A 22,093-nucleotide genomic window follows, 5' to 3' on the forward strand; every position below is an offset into this window, starting at 1 on the left:
ACCCAAGCCATGGTATTTTCAATCACCTTATACGCATGTGAAAGCTGGACAATGAATAAGGAAAACTGAAGAAGAATTGATGTCTTTGAATTATGGTGTTGGTGAAGAATATTGAATATACCATGGACTGCCAAAAGATCAAACAAGTCTGCTTGGAAGAAGTACAGCCAGAATCTTCCTTAGAAGCGAGGATGACAAGACTTCGTCTCACATACTTTGAACACGTTATCAGGAGGGACCAGTCCCTGAAGGAGGACATCATACTTGGCAGAGGGTGAGCAAAAAAGAGGAAGACCCTCAACGAGATGGATTGACACAGTGGCTGCAACAGTTGACTCAAGCATAACAGTGATCGTGAGGATGGCACAGGACCGGGCAGGGTTTCATTCTGTTGTGCACAGGGTCACTATGGTTCCGAACGGACTTGATGGCACCTAACAACACCAAGATGCCATTGGTTGTAAGATGCATCCTCATTTCAGAGATGTTTGAATGTAAAAATTTGCATCTTGGAATCACTGAAATACAATATGTTGAAAGAGACTGGATAGCTTATCGTAAGTTTCAAAGGCATTTGCATTTCTTAATTCTGTTCGTGCCCTTTGTCTATTCTTGGGAGGCAAGTTAAGAGCTTGGGGTTCAAATCCCAGCTCTACCACCTACAAGCTGCATGACTTTGGGCAAGTTACTTAACCTCTATGTGCCTCAGTTTCCTCATCTGTAAAATGGGAATAATAGTACTTACCTCATAGGATTGTTGTGAAGATCAAATGAATTAATATGTGCAGAACACTGTGTGCCTAGAATATAGTAGATGCTTGTTGCTTTCTTTTGGGGTATTCATCTTTTTCTTAATGCGTTGCAAGAGCTCTTTATAAATTAAGGAAACTTATCCTTTTTCTCGTTTCCCCACCCCATATCCATGGTTCTTACTCTTTTTTTTCTGACCATCTGTTAAAAAAGTAACAGATGAAACAAAACTGAGATATTACAGAAATAAATTGTATAGGAAGAAGCCAGTGGAAACAACTCAGATGTCTATTAAGAAGGGAGTGAGTAAATGAGTTGTTCCAGGACCCCCTACCCACCCAGTCCCTACTCTTTTCAGTAGTATATTTTCACAATTACAGGATCTAACTTTAAATATCTATTCATTTATCAGTGCAAATCACACTTATGCTTAATGCTATGCTTCAGACAGACCCCAGGTGTACATGGCTTCATGTATGTGCCATAAAATATCACTAGCAAATGTGTCACACACCCTGTCAACCACAGACCCCCTCCCAGGGATTTTACACTTGATCTTCTGGGTGTGCATGACCTCTCCTGTCAACAGTTTGTCAGCTTTACTTTCTGTAGTTTACATTTAAAAAGCTAGAGCATTCCATTGGGTTTTTTTCTTAACTATAAATAGGAAACAAACATAAAATTGTATTTGATGTTATCCACAACCTTGCTACTCAAAGTAGGATCTTTGGATTAACACTGGCGTCCTCTGGGGACTTGTTAGAAATGCAGAGTCTCAGCAACCTTCCCCTACACACACACACACACACACACACACACACACACACACACACACACACACACACACACACACACACGTAATCAAAATCTGCATTTAAAAAAAATTGCATTTTAGTGATTGATGTGCACATTCGAGTTTGGGAAGTACTGCTCTAAAAAAACAGGTTTCAAACTATATTGAGTATTATGTAGACTATAATATAAATACAAATATATAGAATATATTTCCATTTTGAATATACTTTTTCAAAGTACTCATGCCTTTCACATCCCAGAGATTCCAGAAGAGCACGGGTGTTTTCCGACCTTGTTGAGAGCAGAGGTTTTGAATGAATACCTTGGAATAGTCTAGGCCTATGTATCTCTCTGCTGGCTCAGTGTGCCAGCTTCCAGTATGTTAGGTATTCTTTTGGCTGAAGGTAATACCTACTTTTAAGAGCAGCTTAAGCAATAAAGACATTTATTATCTCATGTCTTAAGAAGTCTGTAGGTAGGCGGTCCCAAGATTAATTCAGCAGTTGAGCCACATCATCCATGACCTGGCTCTGGCCATCTTTCTGAGCGGCCATCTTCAGTGTATCTTTTTGGCCTCAAGCTTGTACCTCATAGTCTCACTTTGGCTGCCACAGCTTCAGGCATCACAACCTTATATGGCAGGAAGGAGGGAACGGGCGAAGAAGGGATTTCTCCCATCCCTGGGTGCGCAGTGGTTAAGAGCTCAGGCTACTAATCAAAAGGTCGGCAGTTTGAATCTACCAGCTGCTACTTGGAAACCCTATGGGGCAATTCTACTCTGTCCTATAGGGTCGCTATGAGTCGAAATGGACCCTATGGCAACGATTTTTTTTTTTTTTTTGGTATCTTCGGGAGGGGAATTTTCCAAACACTGCTATCTCCCCAATTCATTGGCCAGAACTGGGTCACAAGCACACTACTGGACCAATCACTGACGAAAGGAATGGCATTGCCGGTGATTGGCTTGGACCAATCAGGATTCATGCCTGGAGCTGGACTCGGCCTCCTGAACACAACCCGGCTTCTGCAGCAGGGAAGGAAGGGACGTGGTGGTGGGACTGGCTGTTAACATACCCATCCAACTCCTCCGAGCCTCAGTTTCCTCATCTGACAAATGGAGATGATAATAGGTACTTTGGGTCATGGAGGCTTAAATAAGCCCTCTTCTAAATTCTTTAGTTCTACTAACCATCTTAATCCTCCCTACAATCCGATAAAACAGGACCCTTATCCTCGTTACTAAAGCTACCAGCCTAAACGCAGAGCTGTGATGACACGCATGCGCCAACAAGCTATCCCGTCTGGGGACTGCCTGTGACGCCTGGAATGGGGGCGGAGCCGTGCCGAGGGAGCGTGAGGGCAGGGAGGACTACAACTCCCAATAGGCTCCGCGCCGCCGATAGACTACAATAACCAGCATGCTTTGGGCAGTGCCTCTTAACGTCTTCCTCCTGCAAAGCACTCTGCGTACTGAAACAAGCTAGGATTCACTGCATAGGCATTCTCTGTCAATTTTGCTTGTAAGCTATCTCCTACAAGAACCAAGGATTCTCCCCGAGTAGACATTTATGATTATCGTGGATAAGAGGCTTGTGTTTTAATTCTCACTTCACCTGTTAGCTCTGAGTCTCAGTTTTCTAATCTCTAAAATGGGGATATTCCTAGGAGTTGCCGCATCGAGTTATTGTGAGGAATAAAAGGTGGATAGTATAATGGCTTGGTAAATGTCAACTCTTCTAGTGGCCCCCTCCCCCTCCGTGTGCGAAAGTGTTTTTATCAGAGCATTTTATTTCAACATCAACCCTATGAGGTCGATACCATTATCCCCCATTTCAGATGGTAAAACAGTCCAGGAGGGGTTCAAGTCTCTTGCCTAATGTCACACAGCAAAGTGAGTGGTGAAGGACTCTAACTCAGGCAATTTCACTCCAGAGGTGAGTCCACCTTAGGAGCCCAATGCTTCCGTTCCCTGCTGAAACTCTGGCGTCACTCAAAGTCTAGGGCAAATATTTTCTGTCCTCCTCAACGCAGGCTTGACTCACGTGATAACATGGATGACCCTCAAGTTGCATCGCGCGCGGCTAGTGTGGGAAGGAGACGCACCTGGCGCTCTGAGTCAATTATAGCTGAATTTGACCTGGTTGGAGAAATCAGGTAGGCTTCCCTCAGGGAGTGATGCTGGATCTGAGAACGGAAAAGTGGGAATAGCAGAGGCAAAGAACCCTGAGAAAGGGGAAGACATGTTGTGTTCCATACACCTCTAGAAGGGCTAGTGTAGCTGGAGAGGTGCAGTGCCAGAACTAGGGTGAGGTGAGCGAGGAGCCTAGGGTGCAATTTTTGAGGCATTCACTCTTGGGGTCGTGCAAATGCAGGGTCAAGACTTGAGAGGGGGAGGCTTCTTAAATGTGGCCCCTCACATCTTCACAGTCGCCTCATATGCATGGAAAGCTGGACAATGAATAAGCAAGACCGAAGAATTGATGCCTTTGAGTTATGGTGCTGGTGAAGAATATTGAATATACCATGGACTGCCAGAAGAATGAACAAATCTGTCTTGGAGGAAATACAGCCAGAATGCTCCTTAGTAGCAAGGATGGTGAGACTACATCTCACATACTTTGGACATGTTATCAAGTGGGATCAGTCCCTGGAGAAGGACATCATGCTTGGTAAAGTAGAGGGTCATAAAAAAGAGGAAGACCCTCAACGAGATGGATTGACACAGTGGCTGCAACAGTGGGCTCAAGCATAACAATTGTGAGGATGGTGCAGGACCAGGCAGTGTTTCGTTCTGTTGTACACAGGGTCGCTATGAGTCAGAACTGATTCGATGGCACCTAACAACAACAAGGTCTTCACTGACCCAACCCTAGTCCCCTAGCCCTTGAGGGTAGGGTGGCCATCCATCCTCATTTTCCTGTGAGAATCCAGGTTTCTGCTTCTGCCTATGAGATTATAATAGGCCCCCTTTCATTCTAATGAGTGTCTTGGATGAATGATAATTTTATGGTCACTCAACTTGTAGTGTCTATTTTAACCAGAGGGAATGGGGAGCCACTGAAAGCTTTAGCAGGACTCTGCTGCCATATGGAGAATGGACCGTGGAGGCCTTGTCTCCAAGTGGGAGACAAGGGCAGCCTGCCTTGGGTGGGAGAAATGGATAGAGTAGACAGATGCTTAGGAAGCATTGCTTTCAGGACAAGGTGATGAATTGGGTGAGGTTCTTCTGGCTTGCTTGCTCCCCTGTAGAGTCCCAGTCCTTCCGCCAGTATTTAGCTTGTGACCTTTAGCTACTCCCTTCACCTCTCAGCCTGTTTGCACGTCCATATTTGGGCTTCTGAAGAAGGAATAGCCTCTGGGATTTAACATTTGTTTGCAAATACAGGTCCCCAGGGCTTTGCACAAGTGGTCTCCTCTACCTCCTTATCATTCAAATCTCATTTGAAATGTGACTTCTTCAAGAAGCCCTCCCTGACCACCCCCTGCTCCCCCTCCCTGGTTTGTCATAGTTATGACGAGCAGAAATGTTCTGTTTACTTGCTCTCTGTCTCCTCCGACTAGAACGTAATCCCCTTTAGAGCAGAGTGACCTGCTTCTTCAGGAATGTATATCCATCCCCAATGTCTAGCAAGGCGACTGCCACATAGTAGGTGCTTACTAATATTGTTTGAATGGATGGATGGCTAACTGAATGCTTTCCCTGCATTCAGTTAGCCATTTAGCTGCTTCTCTACAAGCCTCCTCCAGCAAGGAAGCATCAACCCTGGCAGCAAATCTGGCCTGGGTTCAAATTCTGACTCAGCCACTTAACAGCTGAATAGATAAATCGCTTAACCTCTCTCAGCTTCATTCTTCACATCAATCCCGACCTGGTATAGATGTAAGGATCAAAGAATTAGGAAAATGTTCGGAGATAAATGGCACTGACTTTTGTCTTAAGGCTTTCTGTTCACAACCGCGCCCTCCCAAGTCTGATCGCCCTTGCCCTTCTCACCAAGTACTTCAATACTCCCTTGCACCCGAGCCTGGAGGGATTTGCAGGTTCCCAGGCCCTAGCGCAGGCAAATATCTCCTCTCTCCAATGCAAAGGGAAAAAAACCTTCCCGGCAACGGGTCGCGCGGGTCCTAGGAGCGGGCGTCAGAGGCGGGGTCTGCGCGTGCGCGCAAGCCTGCGCATAAGGGCCAGGGGACGGGTGCGGGGGGGGGGTGAAGAAGGGGCCGGCCTTCCAGCGACAGCGACGCAAGATGGCAGCCACCACGGGCTCGGGTGAGCTGGGGCGCCGGGCCCGGCCGGCCGAGGGAGCGCGGGGTCGGGCCGGGACCGAGGACCCGCGAAGGCCCTAGCAGCGGGCCCAGGCTCTCTGCGCTGCCTCGGTCCGCCGGGTTCCGCGGCGGCGGCCGGGGGGGCCTGATGGGGAGGAGGAGCAGGCGGTGGCCGGAAGCACGGGCGGGGGCCTGAGGGGCCTGTGGGCGGCGCGGCCAGGCCCAGAGGCTCCCCCGAGCGGCATGAGGGGATCACTGAGAGGACTGCCCGGGCCCTGCAGCGCTGCTGAGAGCTGGAGTGGACGACGGGCGAGCCCTGAGGGCACTGCTGAGGAGGCCGAGACCGGCGGCCTTTTGGGAGATCGAGGTGTTCCCTAGGGGATGAGGAGGCGCCCCACGGCGGACGGAAGTCCCCTACTGGGTGCTGGAGGTCCCGGTGAGGGGGGAGCCTTGGGATGTCTGTTTGGGGAGGACATCACAGAAGCCCCTCAGTGATGGATGGGAGGAGAGAACGGGTCCTGAGGGGCTGACTGAGGAATCCCTTATTGGTTAAAGGGACGGCTCCAGCGTCAGCTTTGGGCATAGGATTAACAGAGGAAATCTCCGTGTTGATTAGAAGAGGAAACCTTGGGTTGGCCCCTTTGGGGAGGGATTAAGGGCATCGCCACAGGATGAGCGAGAGGGGGAAACGGAGTCAGATTCCAGAGGGATCTGGTCGAGGCGACTGATGTGAAATGGCCCTAACATTTCCAGACACCTATTTGAGGAGACAGATGGGTTCCTCCAAGTATGAATTTAGGAGGTAAGCTCTGAGTTGGGGCAGTTAGAAGCCTCCAACATTGGGTCAGGGAGAACAGGTGAATTGGGAGCTCTGGGGTGCCTGTTTGGGGACTTGTCAACTGAGGGGAGCCTTTGCAACCGATGAGAGTGGGAAAAGGTCAGGTTCCAGACATGTTTCCTTTAGAGGAGAAAAATCTTCTCTTCTTCCTGTTTGGGTGAGGAGAATGTACCCTAGAAGTGTCTTTTGTGGAGACTGTACGTCACTTCTTTCCACCCCTTTGGATATTGGGAACAAATATGTGAGTTCAGCTTGAAAGTTCCCCCGTTGGCTGGAGGTGGGAGTGGGGAGAGGAACAAATGAAATAGGAGTTCTGGGGTGGCTGTTTGGGGAAGAGAGGCTGAGCAAACCCCACTTCTCCTGGATGGGCAGGAGGGAAATAAGGGGCTACGCTTCGCCAGTGGAACAAAATTCTTTCAGTCCCTAGATAGGTCAAAGGAAGCAGCACTTATTTTGAGACTCAGCTCCTTGCTGTACTCCCCTAAGACAGACCAGAGGATCAGACCTTGAAAGGTCTGTTTCAGTGTTAACCTGGGGTAAGGATTGGCTAGGGAAGATTCCCTAGAGGCAAGACAGTCAAATTGTGGAAGTGCAGGCTTTGGGGGAGACTGAGTGTCTCCCTTAGGGTGAGGAGGCTGCATCCTGAGGTGCCTGGTGGTGTTGTCCAAGGAGGTTCTCCCCGGGGGGGTGAGATTGGAAGGCCCCTGATGGAGAGGGCAGAGAGGGCCACAGGAGGGAAAGGAGTTAGAGGCCTGCAGCGTGGGTACCGAAATCCTCAGGTTATTTAAGGCAGTAGCAGCAGTAGTGTTGGGAACGGGTCGGTGACCTAAGTGGAACAGGGTTGGGGAGTCCCGTCTTTCCATGATGTTGCTCTTCTCTCAAGCTCCTCTAGTATCCCAGGAAGCCATCCTTCTCTGATTGTTAGGGTGGAGAATAGAAGGAATTGGATGGAGGGGATCTAACTGAAGTGACCCACCACAAGCTGCCCTTGACACTTAAAGCGACGGGGTCTTTCTGGAGGATAGAGGACGCTGCACATCCTTTCCTAGATTTTGGTTTCATTTTGAACAGTGCTGAGTCAATTCGTTAATCAAGACACTGCGACAGACACTCTCAGGAGAGGGAGGCTGGGTCAGGTTAGACAGCTGTGGGAAACTTCTCATCAGAATAATGCCCCTGCCAGGTTGCTATGAACTGGGGGTACGGTGGTGCCTGTGGCAGCCAGCGTTATGGTAGTATTGCAACCCAGCCCTGTTTGCAATCACTCTGGAGTTTGGCTTCCTACAATCCGGTTTAACAGCTACTTAATTCTAACTTCTTGAGGCCCTGCCAATTGAAGAGTGCTTCATGAATGCTGTGGCAGTCAGATGAAACATTGTCAGCCACTGTCTAGTGGAATATAAGAGTACTTGGTATGGTTTCGATAACATAGAACAGGCTTGGAGATGCCCTAAAATGGGCTTCCCATAACTCCTTTGTCTGTTCATTCAACAGATATTTACTGAGGGCTTGTTAGGTCCCATTGTGAGTAGCGAACAACATGGGCATAGTCCCTGTCCTTGAGGAGCTTCTGTTCTAGTGGGGAAGAAGGCCTTAGAAGAGTAAATAAGTAAGATGCTTCAGATAGCAGTAAGCACTATGAAGGAAGTTGTGTCATGTGATAGAGGGTGTCTAGAGAGGTAGTCAGGGAAGGCTTTGAGAACATGGCATTTGAACTGAGACAGTGATTGAAGGAGCCAGCCCTACAGTGTGTGTCATAAGCAGTGGAGGGGGAACAGTGAGTGCAAAGGCCCTGTGGTGAGAACGAGCTTGACATGTTGAAAGACCAGACTAAAAAGCTATAGCGTGCAAGGGAGGCTTGTAAAGGAGGTGAGTACCTGGTATGAAGTAGACATTCGGTAAATATTTGTCAAATGAATGAATGAGAGTCTTAAAGAGCAGAGGAGTGACAGGATCTGGATCTGTGCCCCTGAGAGTGGAAGCAGAGAGAGTGGAAGCAGACAGACTTAAGTAAAATGAGTATAGAGACTGCTCTACTTTCTAACCCTCTGTTTTCTTTCAGGTGTGGCTGGGGCCCTGAGACCTTCTTCCTTAGTCAGGTTTAGAGTGAGACTCTTGCTTAATCTGTGCTCCTGCTTGTCAGGAAACAGCTGTGAAGCCTATGAGTTCCTGTAAGGGCTGAACTTGGTTTTTTATGGTCACTGCTTTCAGCACTTGGCTGCAACACCTTCCCCCACCTCCTGTGGTTCTACAGTGTATGATTTCTGCATAGATCCTAGAGGGTGGAACTGTGAAAAGCCCACTAGAATCCCTCAGGGTGCCCGTGCTGTCACAGGTGACTTTCTTCTTCCTTGGCCAGGATTGCAGGACCCCAAAAAGTGACCCTTGGCTGCCAGGTCCTTTCTGTCACCCAGCATCCCTTGGGCTTCCCTGACAGTTTAACCAGAAACTGTGTGCCAGAAGGGTAAGCCCTGGTTGGGCATGATTTTAAATTTGCGTACATCAGAGTGGCCTCATACATACATTCAACTTATAGGAATTTAACTATATGGGAAGTAGAGATTAAATAGTCTTCCATTCCATTTCGAGGTGCTCCCCAGAGACAGCCCAAGATGGGAGGTGAGAACCTGCAGTCCCTTAGCTGGTCGCAGTGCCCATGTGTCTCACAATGTGAGCGTCTTGCTGTGCCGATTGTACTTAAGTGCCTTTTTTCAAAACATGGTCTTTACATTCAAGAGAACTGCTTCAGCCAAAGCAATAGCAGTCTGCTCTAATGATGGAAGGAATCCCTGGGTGATGCAAATGGTTAAGCACTCAACTACTAGCCAAAAGATTGGAGGTTCACATCCACCCAGAGGCACCTCAGAAGACAGGCCTAGCCATCTTCTTCTGAAAGGTCACTGCCTTGAAAGCCCTATGAAGCAGTTCTACCCTGCACACGTGGGGTCGCCACTCCACTGCAACTAACAACTAATGATGGAGCGGAGATTGACCTTGTGTGACTAGTACAACCTAGTGCTCCTCTGAAGAGTTGCCAAGGTGAATTTTCCCCTTCCCGTTAGCTTTAAAACCACCCTCTTCCCACCACCACATTCTCTCTCTCTCTTTCCCTCTTCTACTCCCCTCCTCCTCCTCTCCTCTCTCTCCCCCTCCTCTCTCTCCCTGTTTTCTTCCCCTTCTGTTTTCCTCCCCTCTCCCCTCCCCCCCTCCCCCGTCCTCCTTCCCCACTCCCTTTCTCCTTTCCCTCTCCCTCCCTCTCTTCCACCTGAATTTTAGCTCTACAATTTTGGTAAAAAGTGGAATCCAAAATGTAAAGTCAGAAATTCTGTTTAATTCTGAAAGTCTGCAGTGAAGTGCAGAGCAGCACATTTGGTGAAGCAAATATTTAGTACTAGTTTATGTATAATGCTTTAGTCAGGTACTTTGACTTACCTGTATATAATCTCATCTAACTCTCCACAACCTAGTGCGCTAACCAAGCCAAGTATTGTCACCACAGTGTGACTGAGGGAAGAGGCAGAAGCTGAGAGAGATTGGCGGCTGGCTGAGGAGTGGCGACACTCCGAGGTTTTGACTCCAGTTCCCTCCCCAGCCTGCTACAGTACCTTAGGAAGGAAAGAGAAAAGGCATGCAGTGCAGCATATGCTCTCCTTAGGTCTCGGAGTGTTTAATTTGGGTGAGGAAAAAGACTTTAAAGAGAAGCACCTGCCACCCGTTGCGGGAACCCCTTTTATATTCTCTGACCACTGTTTATCCCTTTCTGGATAACATACAGTCCAACAAGGATGAGGGCCATTTTATAAGGAAAACCCTGCTTATACCAAATAACTCACACCCATTGGACTTGGGGCCCCCGCATGTCATGTCAGAGTAGGTCCTCGTCTTAGTTACCTAGTGCTGCTGTAACAGAAATATCACAAGTGGGTGGCTTTAACAAACCGAAATTTATTTTCTCACAGTTTAGGAGGCTAGAAGTCCAAATTCACAGCGCCAACTCTAGGGGAAGGCTTTCTTTCTCTGTATACTTCCGAGGAAGGTTCTTGTCTCTTTTGAGCTTTTGCTCCTGGGTGATCTTCATGGCTTGCCATCTCTCTAATCCCATCTCTGCTACTTTTGCTTGCTTGTTTAATCTCTTTTATATCTCAAAAGAGATTGATTTAAGACACAGTCTATACCAATCCTGTCTCACTAACATGAAAAGACAACCCATTTCCGAATGAGATAATAACCACAGGCATAGAGGTTAGGATTTACAACACATATTTTGGGGGGACATAGGTCAATCCATAACAGTCGTCATCTTCCTTTACATGTGAACTATTCAGACTTCTTTTTAAGCTGCAGTTACGAGGACTTACATACTGTCTGCTAGACATATTAAATACACCGTCTCACTCTTCACAGCAATACATATTTATTGTGAAGGTGAGGAAGCTGAGGCTCAGAGTCAGTGAGTTGCAGAGCTAGGGTGTGGAACCGGGACAGTTTTGCTCCAGGATGTGTGCTCTCTGCCATTTTATCGTTCTTCCAGCCCACATTGCCTGTTCTCCAGGCTGCGCATCTCAAGTTCCTTCAACCCTTGGCATGTATGTCAATACTTCTGCTTTGATTGAATGGGAGTTAGTTCATTCATGGGTACGTTAGTAATGACCCTCAAGTAGTCGTCTTTCCCTTATCCCCTCACCCACCCATCACAAATCCTATGAGTATACCCAGAATATATGCCACATGCTCTTGCTTTCTATCCCCATCACTGTTGCCATCCTAGTCTAAGCCAGAACCATCTTTCTCTTGCCTGGAAGACTGCAGAAGCCTCCTAATAGATTTTCCTGCTTCCAGTCTTGCCCTTTCCACTCCATTCTCCATACAGCAGTTAGAGAGTTCTTTTACCAAAAAACAGGAGCTGCCACTCACCTGCAGAAACTCCCTCACTGCACTTAGAATAAAATCCAGGCTCTTTACCATGGCCTGCAAGGCCCTCAGAGCCCTGGTGGCACAGTGGTTAAAGAGCTCAATTGCTAACGGAAAGGTCAGCAGTTTGAACCCACCAGCTGCTCTGCGGGAGAAAGATGTGGCAGTCTGCTCCTGTAAAGATTTATAGCCTTGGAAACCCTGTGGTTTTCGTTTGGTACTAGGCCCTCTGGGGTCTTGGCACCTGCCTGCCCCTTGACCTCTTGAGGTATCACCGCATTCCTCTGCTCTGGCTTTCCCCTGTCCCTGCCCCCACATCTTCACCTGCCTGACTGCCTCTCATCCTTCAGCTTCCCTGACCACCCAGTTCAGTAGTCTCCTCAGTCACTATCACATCTCCCTGTTTTGTTCTCTTCTAAAGCACTGGTGGCACAGTGGTTAAGAGTTTGCCTGCTAACCCAAAAGGTAGGGAGTTCAAGTCCACCAGCTGCTCCTTGGAAACCCTATGGAGGAGTGCTACTCCACCCTATAACGTCGCTATGAGTTGGAATAGACTCGGCGACAGTGGGTTTAAAGCACTTATCACTGTGAAATTCTCTTGTTTTTTTTTCAAAACAAGTGCCTTTCCACTAGAGCAGCATCCTGTCTTGTTCTCTGCTTTGTCTCTAGCACCCAGCAGTCCCCGACATAGTAGGTGCTCTGTAAATATTTGTTGAATGATGGAATAGATTAATCCAGGTCCCCACATTGATGTAGCCAAATATATAAATTTGACATATTTGGGGAAACAATGTATCTGATAAGACACAAGCACAAAAGTGGCTGTTCAGCCTTTCGAAACTGAAAGGTCTTGCCCTGATTTTAAAAACCCATTGCCTTGGAGTAGATTCCGAAGGAGTAGACAGAGGACGGAGTAGAACTGCCCCCATAGAGTTTCCAAGACTATAATCTTTACAGGAGACTGCTACATCTTTCTCCCCTTGGGAGCAGCTGGTAGGTTCAAACCGCTAACCTTTTGGTTCGCTGCTGAGCGCTTTAACTGCTGTGCCACCACAGCTCCTCTAGTTGGTATTTATAGAGGTACTTTATCACAGAATTAACTGTGTCCTCTCCTCCCCCTGGAACCCTGGTGGTGCGGTGGTTATGAGCTCGACTGCTAACCAAAAGTTGGCAGTTCAAATCCACTAGCTGCTCCTTGGAAACTCTATGGGGCAGTTCTACTCTGTCCTGTAGGATTGCTATGAGTCGGAGTCCACTCGACAGCAACGGGTTTTGGTTTGGTCTCCTTCCCCAGCCGTCCTGACATGCTTCCCACATCTTATTCTTTTTCCTCCACTCCTGCCAGAGGAACACACGGTCTTGCATTCTGTCACCAGCTGTTTGTTGTCACACTGTCTGGACCTATAAAGAATGACAGGTTTCCAGTGTTTCTTCTCCTAGACAGTGGTTCGCAAACTAGTGTCTGCCTGAATCACCTGGAGGACTTGTTTTATTGCTGGGCCCCACCCTCAGTTTCAGATTCAGTAGGTCTGGGGTGGGGCCTGAGAATAGTTCCCAGGTGATGTCAAGGCTACCTATCGGGGGACCACACTTGGAGAACCAGTGTCCTGGGAAGGAGAGAAAAGATCAGCTCATCAGGGCAGACACTAACTAGCAGGCAGACTACGCTGGCTGGTTGCCCAGGAAGAAGTTTCCTGGCCCTGACTCAGTATCTAGTTTCCAGGAACCTCAAATCCCTGTGCATCACCTTCCAGGCCTTCTTTATCTGCAGAAGTGGGAGCAGCACCAGATTTCTAGCTCAGTTCACTGTCTGCTCTGAATGGGCAACCAAACCAGTTTTAACTAGCAGCTTTCTTTTCAGGAGAAACCTGTGAGGCTCTGTCATTTTAAATACAGACCAAGGCCAGGCTAGGGTTTCCCAGGATTGGCATGCTGTAATAGCTGTTGCTTTGTGGCCGTGATTTTCCCCAAAGTTGTTTCAAAAGGCTTCAAAATCCTTTTTGTGCCACAAATATTTTAATACGGTGCTGTTTCAAAATGCTGCACTAAATGTTTTACTGTGACATGGTGTCAAACCCTATCAAATATTCATGCTTTTCAACCCAATTGTCATATTTTCTTTGTAATATCCTACAGCTGCTGACTTTTCAGTTTATATTTAGCCAAGAGAATAACTGGCTGACTTTCGATACTGACACAGATCCAGGAAAAATCCTTCTAGAAAGAAGAACCCTGAAGTAACAGGAACTAGTATTTTCCTTAAGAAAGTCTTGGATTACTGTGATAACTGTGATATTTTAGCACCTTGGTGAAGTTATCTTAACATTTTCATAATTAATATTTTAGTAGTTTTAGTCTGTCCAATTATACTTATCCTTAGATGTGGATGTTTCTAGAATACTTCCTAGCTATTGTAGAGCTTGTAGTTCTCATGATTTTGCAGGATTAACATGGAGTCTGTTTTTGTATCTTCCGTGTTGTCACTTGTTTTTCTCCAGCTGCCTTTTAGGTGTCAGATTCAGCAGAAATATTAGGAGTCTTAAACTTTAGGTTAACTCATTGGATTAAAATTAATTAAAATTAGAAATAAAACGTGGGTTTGAGTATTCTTGGGTTTTTCTAATCTACGTTGCTTCTTTAGCATATCTGGATTTAATTTTTTCATATATTCACTGGATACTTTTTTGAAATTAATGTGCCATGGTTTTGAACTTATACTCTCCATTTGGGATAGAATAAGGTCTTTACTTGTGACTGATATGTCCACAGAGTTTGCAGGATCTCTTAACTCCACCAATATTTGGATTTATGTCCCTGGAGCAGCCACTGAAGTTCTAGAACTAGGGCGTGATCAGGCTATTTGGAATTAAGTGCTCTTTTGCTTTGTAGAAAATATTGAAACTTTGTAGAAACATTGCAGTTTCTAAACGGTTTGGGATATTAGTAGTTGCTTTCATACATATTTTATAAAAAAAGGGTTCATTTTATAGCGAAGAATCCTTTTACTTGTGTGGTTTAGATAAGAAACCTATTTTTCCTCAAAAATAAAGTTTTCCCTAAAAGTCTCAATTACGTTTCATTAAAAAAGAAAACTTAATTATCAAATTTTAATTATCTCAAAATAAAAAACCTTAGGTATCTCAGTTATATGGTATCAGTGAACAGTATTTTGGCCACGGTACACCGGATTAGAGTTTACAATAAGAAAGAGTGAGATACTGCTGCTTCATCAATCAGGAAGCATTTATTGAGTACTATTGTGTGCCAGGCAGCATACCACATTCTGGGGAGGCAGGGTTGAATGAGTCATAGCCCTGACTTGAAAAGCTCAGAGAGTGAGTCAGACAATTACAAAAAAGAAGGAGAAGGTACAGCATAGGCATTGTACTAGAGTAAAGATACGTGCAGTGGGGAGGGCTCCAGGAGTACCTCTGCAGACTGCCTGGCTTCTAACTTAAGATTTATATTTCTTTTTAAGATCATTATATTCAAATTTTAGTTTAAACCTTTTCTTGGGCTATTTAAAGAACATACTAAGCCCCTTTGATGATCTTGATAATACTAGACACCCTTTCAGTGGTTTGTGAATGTTTCCCTGCTGTATTTTCAGAAATAAACCAGAATTAGAATTTTGTAACACCGAGAGTTATTCATTCTGAAATAATGCCCCTAGCTAACACCCAGCCACCTATTCATTCAACAAGCATGTGAGTACATACTCTTGTCTGGTAAGGTGCCCTGAGGCATTGGAGATTCAGCAGTGAACAATACAGACCATGTGTCTTAGTTATCTAGTGCTGCTATAACAGAAATACCACAAGTGGATGGCTTTGACAAAGAGAAGTTTGTTCTCTCACAGTCTAGGAGGCTAGAAGTCTGAATTCAGGGTGCCAGCTCCAGGAGAAGGCTTTCTCTCTCTGTTGGCTCTGAAGGAAGGTCCTTGGCATCAATCTTCCTTGATCGAGGAGCTTCTCAGTGCAGGGACCCTGTGTCCAAAGAACACGCTATTCTCCTGGCTCTTGTTTCTTGTGGTGGTGTGAGATCCCCAAGGCTGTAATCTTGATGGGGAGCCCTGGTAGCACAGTGGTTAAGAGCTGAGCTGCTAACCAAAAAGTCGGAAGTTCACATCTACCAGTCGCTCCTTGGAAACCCTGTGGGGCAGTTCTACTCTGTCCCGTAGGGTCACTATGGGTGGGAATCGACTGGACGGCAGTGGGTTTGGTTTTTTTTGAGTTTAATTTTTACAGAAGCAGACTGTCACATCTTTCTCCTGCGGAATGGCTGGTGAGTTCGAACCACTGACCTTTTGGTTAGCAGCCGTTCACTTAACCACTCTGCTACCAGGGCTCTCTTGAGAATCTATTAGGCATCTAAATGGAGATATCTTGGCAGTTAGATCTTGACATACAGATTGGAGTCATCGGCTTATTAGAAGCCTTGATCTGGTGGAATAACTTGGGGAGCAGAGCAGACAGAAAAGCAGAGGTCGGGAGACTGTACTATATGCTAGGTATTATACAAAGTGCTTTACAGGTTTTACCTCACTTATTCTTCTCACCACCTGTAGAGACAGGGAGTGTTGTGATCCTGCTTTACTGGGTCTCAAGGTAACTTGCACAGAATCACACAGCTAGATTGCTAGAATGTTGTGGAGCCAGAAACTTGATCCCAGGTCTGTGCTCTTGATCCTCTGCTGAAAAACTACAGAATTTTCTCTAAAGTGTATTCTGATTCTTATTTGTGGGAGATAACCCACCTTTTAAAAATAGAGTGGAGTGGTAGACCAGCTATTCTTAAATTCTGTGATTCTACATCGAGGGCATCCAAAAATCATTTATGTGAATATACACGTATGGGGAACTGGGTAAACTTTGTGTTTAGTTTTTATTAAATGGAATTTGCAAGCCTTTTTATCCTTCTTTGCTTAATTTTTTTTATTTTTCCACAAATGTTTATCTAAAGCCTATTGTGTACAGGCCAAATGTTTTTATGTCACATTGTAAAAATAGGAACTACCACCACAGTTGTACAAATTAATACATGCTTCCTTAAGTTTCTTGACATTTCTGCTTCCCACCACCCAGGTCTATAAGAAGTTTGATGTCAGATGTTCTTTCACAGTATTTGCTGTAAGCAAATGCTTCCGGTTTTATATCCTGAGATGTTAGTGGCAGCACATCTCTAACCTGACCTCTGGCCCTTCCAGTCCATCGCGAACGTTACCCAGGAGACTTATCTCTTGCCCTGCTCAGCCTTTGCAGTTCTCCTACTGATTACCCCCAGGATAGATTCCAGTCCCTTTTGGTAATAGGCCTCACCTCTGTCTACTTAGCTTCCCAAGCATGGCCTTCTCTCTCAGCTAGTCAGGCCTTACTTCCAGAAGGAGGCAGTTGTGCCAACAGAGTAGAATGCCTTTCATCTCCCTTTGTCCCAGCGTGCAGTCTTCCAGCAGCTTACTCAGATCTTAGCTGTCCCCCATATGTCTTAGTTATCTAGTGCTGTTATAACAGAAATACCACAAGTGGGTGGCTTTTTAACGAACAGGAATTTATTTTCTCACAGTTTAGGAGTCTAGAAGTCCTACCAAATTTAGGGTGCTGGCTCTAGGGGAAGGCTTTTCCTCCATTGGCTCTGGAGGAAGGTCTTTATCTCTATGAGCTTCTGCTGCTGGGCTGTCTTCACGTGGCTTGGCATCTCCACACCCCCACCACCCCCATCTGTGCCTCTGCTTGCTCCTTTTATCTCTTGTAAGAGATTGACTCAAGACACACTACACTAATTCTACTCATTAACATAACAGAAAACTCATTCCCAAATGAGATTATAACCACAGGCATAGAGGTTAGGATTTACCACACATATTTTGGGGGGACACACAATTCATCCATAACACCAAAGCTTTCTCCATCTGCTGAAGTCTACATTGTTTTCTTATGGAGGAAAGGAAAAAGAAATAATGAATAAGAAAATGTGTTTTGGACCCGAGCAGGTCTCGTTCAAATCCTGGCATCCCACTACAAGCTGAGTGACCTAGGGTAAATGTCCTAACCTCTCTTCGCCTCAATTTTCTCTGTTATGTGGAAGTTATAATATTGTACTCTGAGGATTGGCAGGCACAAACAAGATAAAGTGTATGTTCTCTCCCTTTTCTGAGATTCTGAAATGAGAGAGTTTTTTACCTGGTGGTGGTAACCTCTGGGTTTCCCAGGATAGTCTAGCCTTGAAATGGTATGTAAAATTTTATAACTCTGCGTTTGTCTGGGAAACAAAATCTTTCCTTTCAACAAATTTCACAGGGTTCCATAACCCCCTTCAAAGGTTAAGAAACGTCCTGTGGTAGGTTACTTTTCTCTCATACATCTTGATACTGTTTTGTTTTATTGAATTTTGTATGTGTATATGGAGCCGTGATGGCGTAGTGGTTAAGAGCTACGGCTGCTATCCAAAAGGTTGGCAGTTCAAATCCACCAGCCACTCCTTGGAAACCCTATGGGGCAGTTCCACTCTGTCCTATGGGGTCGCTGAGTCGGAATTGACTCGACAGCAACACGTTTGGTATGTGTGTATCTTGTTTCCACAGTGAGACTTTATACTCTGATAGCAAGACTCCTGTTTTTCTTTCATAGCTCCTATAATGTCTAGTGCAGTGCTGAATAAGTATTGAATAATTGTTGCATTAAAAGAAGGAGTGTGTGTATGTGTGCATATACGTTAGTGATAAATTTATGTATGGGGAAATGTTGATGAACGGTTGAAAAGTCTAGCAAATGTTTTTTTAATTATAGTTCTGAAGTGTGTAGATTTTTTTGCTTGTAAATGTAGAGCCATTGGATGAGTTGTTTTACACACATTAAACATGGTTAGCCCCAAAATGGTCCCTTACCAAGAAGTTTACATTCTTAAGCACAGTAGAATTCAGTATACCAGCTAACAAGGTGGTAATTATGCTACTTCTATTTGAACATCAGGAAAAATTAAATGAGTCACGCTGCAATTTGTAAATTTTTTTTAATAATTTCTGATTTTTGCTAGGTGTTATTATCCCCCAAACTTTGCTTTTAATCCATTTTTAAGTAAAAGTTTATGACTTAGAAAGAAGGAAAATTAGTGGTCTACGTGAGGAGCTATCCAAAGTTTGTGGACTTAATTTTTTTTTTTTAATTGTGCTTTACGTGAAAGTTTACAGTTCAAGTCAGTTTCTCATACAAAAATTTATACACATATTATGTGACCCTAGTTGCTCTCCCTACAATGTGACAGCACACTCTTCCTTTCCACCCCGGATTTCCTATGTCCATTCAACCAGCTCCTGTCCCTTTCTGCCTTTTCATCTCGCCTCTGGACAGGAGCTGCCCATTTAGTCTCTATATCTACTTGAGCTAAGAGGCACAGTCCTCACGAGTATCATTTTATATCATATAGTCCGGTCTAAACTTTGTCCAAAGAGTTGGCTTTGGGAATGGTTTTAGTTTGGGGTTAACAGAGACTCTGGGGGCTGTGTCTTCCAGGGTCCCCACAGTCTCACTCAGACCATTAAGTCTGGTCTTTTTACTAGAATTTGAGTTCTGCACCCCACTTTTCTCCTGCTCCATCAGGGACTCTGTTGTGTTCCCTGTCAGGGCAGTCATTGGTGGTAGCTGGGCACCATCTAGTTCTTCTGGTCTCAGGCTGATGGAGTCTCTGGTTTATGTGGACCTTTCTGTCTCTTGGGCTAATATTTTCCTTGTGTTTTTGGTGTTCTTCACTCTCCTTTGCTCCAGGTGGGTTGGGACCAATTGATGCACCTTAGATGGCTGCTTGCTAGCTTTTAAGACCCCAGATGCCACTCACCAAAGTGGGATGCAGAACATTTTCTTAATAAACTTTGTTATGCCAGTTGACCTAGATGTTGGACGTGAATTCTTCAAGATTTAGTTAAATCAAGGTTAACAGAGTACTTAACTGTCCAATGCCAGATTACCATGTTTACCAATCTTTACTTACCCATCTGCCAAAAGGAAGGGTTTTAAATATTCTCTTTGCTAAACCTAGAATATTCGGTCTCAGAGGGATTTGGGGGAGCAAATAGGTTACCCTAGATTTTGCACACTGGTGGTCCGTGAGCGGAATCTGGCCCACAGACATTTAAGCCAGAGCAAAGGAGTGACTACCCCTTTTAGACAAGACATGAATTTCCAGCTCACCTCAGTCCATCAATAGCCATAACCACATGAACAAAGGCTCTTTGAGGTCTTCAGTAACTTTTAAGAGTGTAAAGGGGTCTTGAGACCAAAAAAAGTTTGAGAATTGCCATTCAAAAGAAATACTTATTGTAATTATTGTAGTGCTATTATAGAACCAGTGTAATTATTCTATTTATATATATCTTCTAACACCTGCTTGGAATATTTCTAGACCGCCTAATACATATTAGCCAATCTAAAGTTTTTTTATTGGTTAAACTATTTCTGATGCCTGTTTTACAACTTGAATCAAATTAAATCATCCTATGATGCCAACCTTGCGATAACGACAAAAAGCTAACTTTGGTCCTCTATTGTGTTTAGTTAACTGTTCCAAATACCAAACTCACTGCTGTCGAGTCGATTCTGACTCAGATGACTGTTCCAATACTAACCTAAAATAAATTAAACTGACCTCCTTAGCTCTTTGGTTCATTTGTATATGTGGGTTTTGCACACTTTGTTTTTCAGTAGTTGAATGTCTAATCCAATGGAAATGTGTGTCAGAAGTATGTGATTAATTCCTAATACAATATTTTGCCCTGCTTCACAAATAAAAATCAAACATCAGAAAAACATAACTTGAATTCACTTTCTGTTTTGAAACTAACAGCAATGAGTTTGGGATATTTGAGTGTTAGGATTTCCTATCCAGATCTGGTTGTTAAATGAAGAGGTAACATTTCCAGCCATAAGGATGTTCTTTGCTAAAAGTTTACAAGTGGAGTAGTCTTGCTGACTTTTAAATACCTGACACATGAAAGCAGCACATTTTTTATCTTACCAAAAAGAGCAACTCAAAATAGACGTCACACATGCAACAACTTTCAGGCAGTAATGAAGGGCTTAGCAGCAGAAGCAGTTGTACTGCCATTGTTCATTCAACAGCCTGAGCAAGTTTTAGTAACATTAAAAAAACATAGGCCGTCATGGAAGCTCCACAGACACATCCAGACTCCCTGAGGGACTGAATTGCTGGGCGGAGGGCTGTGGGGACCATGATCTCGGGGAACATCTAGCTCAGTTGGCATAACACAGTTTATAAAGACAATGTTCTGCATTCTACCTTGGTGGGTAGCGTCTGGGGTCTTAAAAGCCTGTGAGCAGCCGTATAAGATACTCCACTGATCTCACCCCTTCGGGAGCAAGGGAAAATGAAGAGAACAGGATACAAGGAAAAGATTAGTCCAAAGAACTAATGGACCCCAGCTACCAAGGCCTCCACTGGACTGAGTCCAGTACAGCTAGATGGTGCTCGGCTACCACCAGTGACTGCTCTGACCAGGATCACAACGAGGGTTCTGGACAGGGCTGGAAAAGGATGTAGAACAAAATTCTAACACACAAAAAAAGACCAGATTTACTGGCCTGACAGAGACTGTAGAAACCCTGAGAGTATGGCCCCCGCACACCCTTTTGGCTCAGTGGTGAAGTCACTCCCGAGGTTCACTGTTCAGCTGGGGATTGGGCAGCCCCATGAAACAAAATGGGAATAATGAGGCACAGCAGTCCAGGGACAAGGACTAGAAGGCAGAAGGGGACAGGAAAGCTGGTGATAGGGAACCCAAGGTTGAGTAAGGACAGTGTTGACATGTAGTGGGGCTGTTAACCATTGTCATAGTGCAATATGTGTACTGTTTAATGAGAAACTATTTTGTTCTGTAAACCTTCATCTAAAGTGAGAATAGCAGCACAACTGACAGAACGTAATCGATGTCACTGAATTGTTTGTACATGTAGAAATTTTTGAAATAGTGTATCTTTGGCTATGTATATTTTCACCAAAAAAAAAAAAAAAGGTCAAGAAAGGAGAGTGTTGACATGTCGTGGGGTTGTTAACCAATGTCATAGAACAATATGTGTACTGACTGTTTAATGAGAAACCATGCTGTAAACCTTCATCTAAAGTACAGTAAAAAAAAATTTTAAAAAATAGGCCACTCAAAATTAGTCACTGAGGGAATACCATTAAGTGAGATTCCCACTCTTGGAGAATCCTTGATCCTTACCAAGGTCAGGTGTCATATGACCAAAGACCTGAAGAAGGTGAAGAAGTCTGACTTATGAATAGCTGGAAAAAGAGGGACCAGCAAGGGCAAAGGCCTTGGGGTACATTGCCTAGGGTGTAGTTGACATAGTTCCTAAGTTGTTCTGTTTTGTTATGCAAATAATGTAGAATCTTGGTAAAAGAAATTAGAAAATACAGAAAAGGGAAAAAAAATCACCCATAACCCTTGCACCTAGCAGTAACTGCCATTAACACCTTGATCTATATCCTTTCCAGTTTTCATAAGCTTCTTAAGATGTCGCTGTA

The 22,093-nt window shown here is 44.9% G+C and overlaps 1 protein-coding gene across 2 annotated transcripts in view; it reads left to right on the plus strand.

Moving 5' to 3' along the window:
• Positions 1 to 5,751: 5,751 nt before the first annotated feature.
• UBE2V1 (ubiquitin conjugating enzyme E2 V1) overlaps positions 5,752 to 22,093 on the plus strand; it is a 29,270-nt gene continuing 12,928 nt past the window's right edge. Inside the window, exon 1 of one of the 2 annotated variants that reach the window (XM_004370251.3) lies at positions 5,752 to 5,812. In XM_004370251.3, coding sequence (XP_004370308.2) covers positions 5,791 to 5,812 — 22 coding nt within the window. In that variant the 5' untranslated portion in view covers positions 5,752 to 5,790. Of the gene's footprint in view, positions 5,813 to 6,057; positions 6,245 to 22,093 lie in introns of those variants that run through there. The other variant, XM_023743017.1, reaches the window with a different exon arrangement.

The sequence above is a fragment of the Trichechus manatus genome, unplaced genomic scaffold (assembly GCF_000243295.1).
Source record: "Trichechus manatus latirostris isolate Lorelei unplaced genomic scaffold, TriManLat1.0 scaffold00008, whole genome shotgun sequence".
NCBI classification, from domain to species: Eukaryota; Metazoa; Chordata; class Mammalia; order Sirenia; family Trichechidae; genus Trichechus; species Trichechus manatus.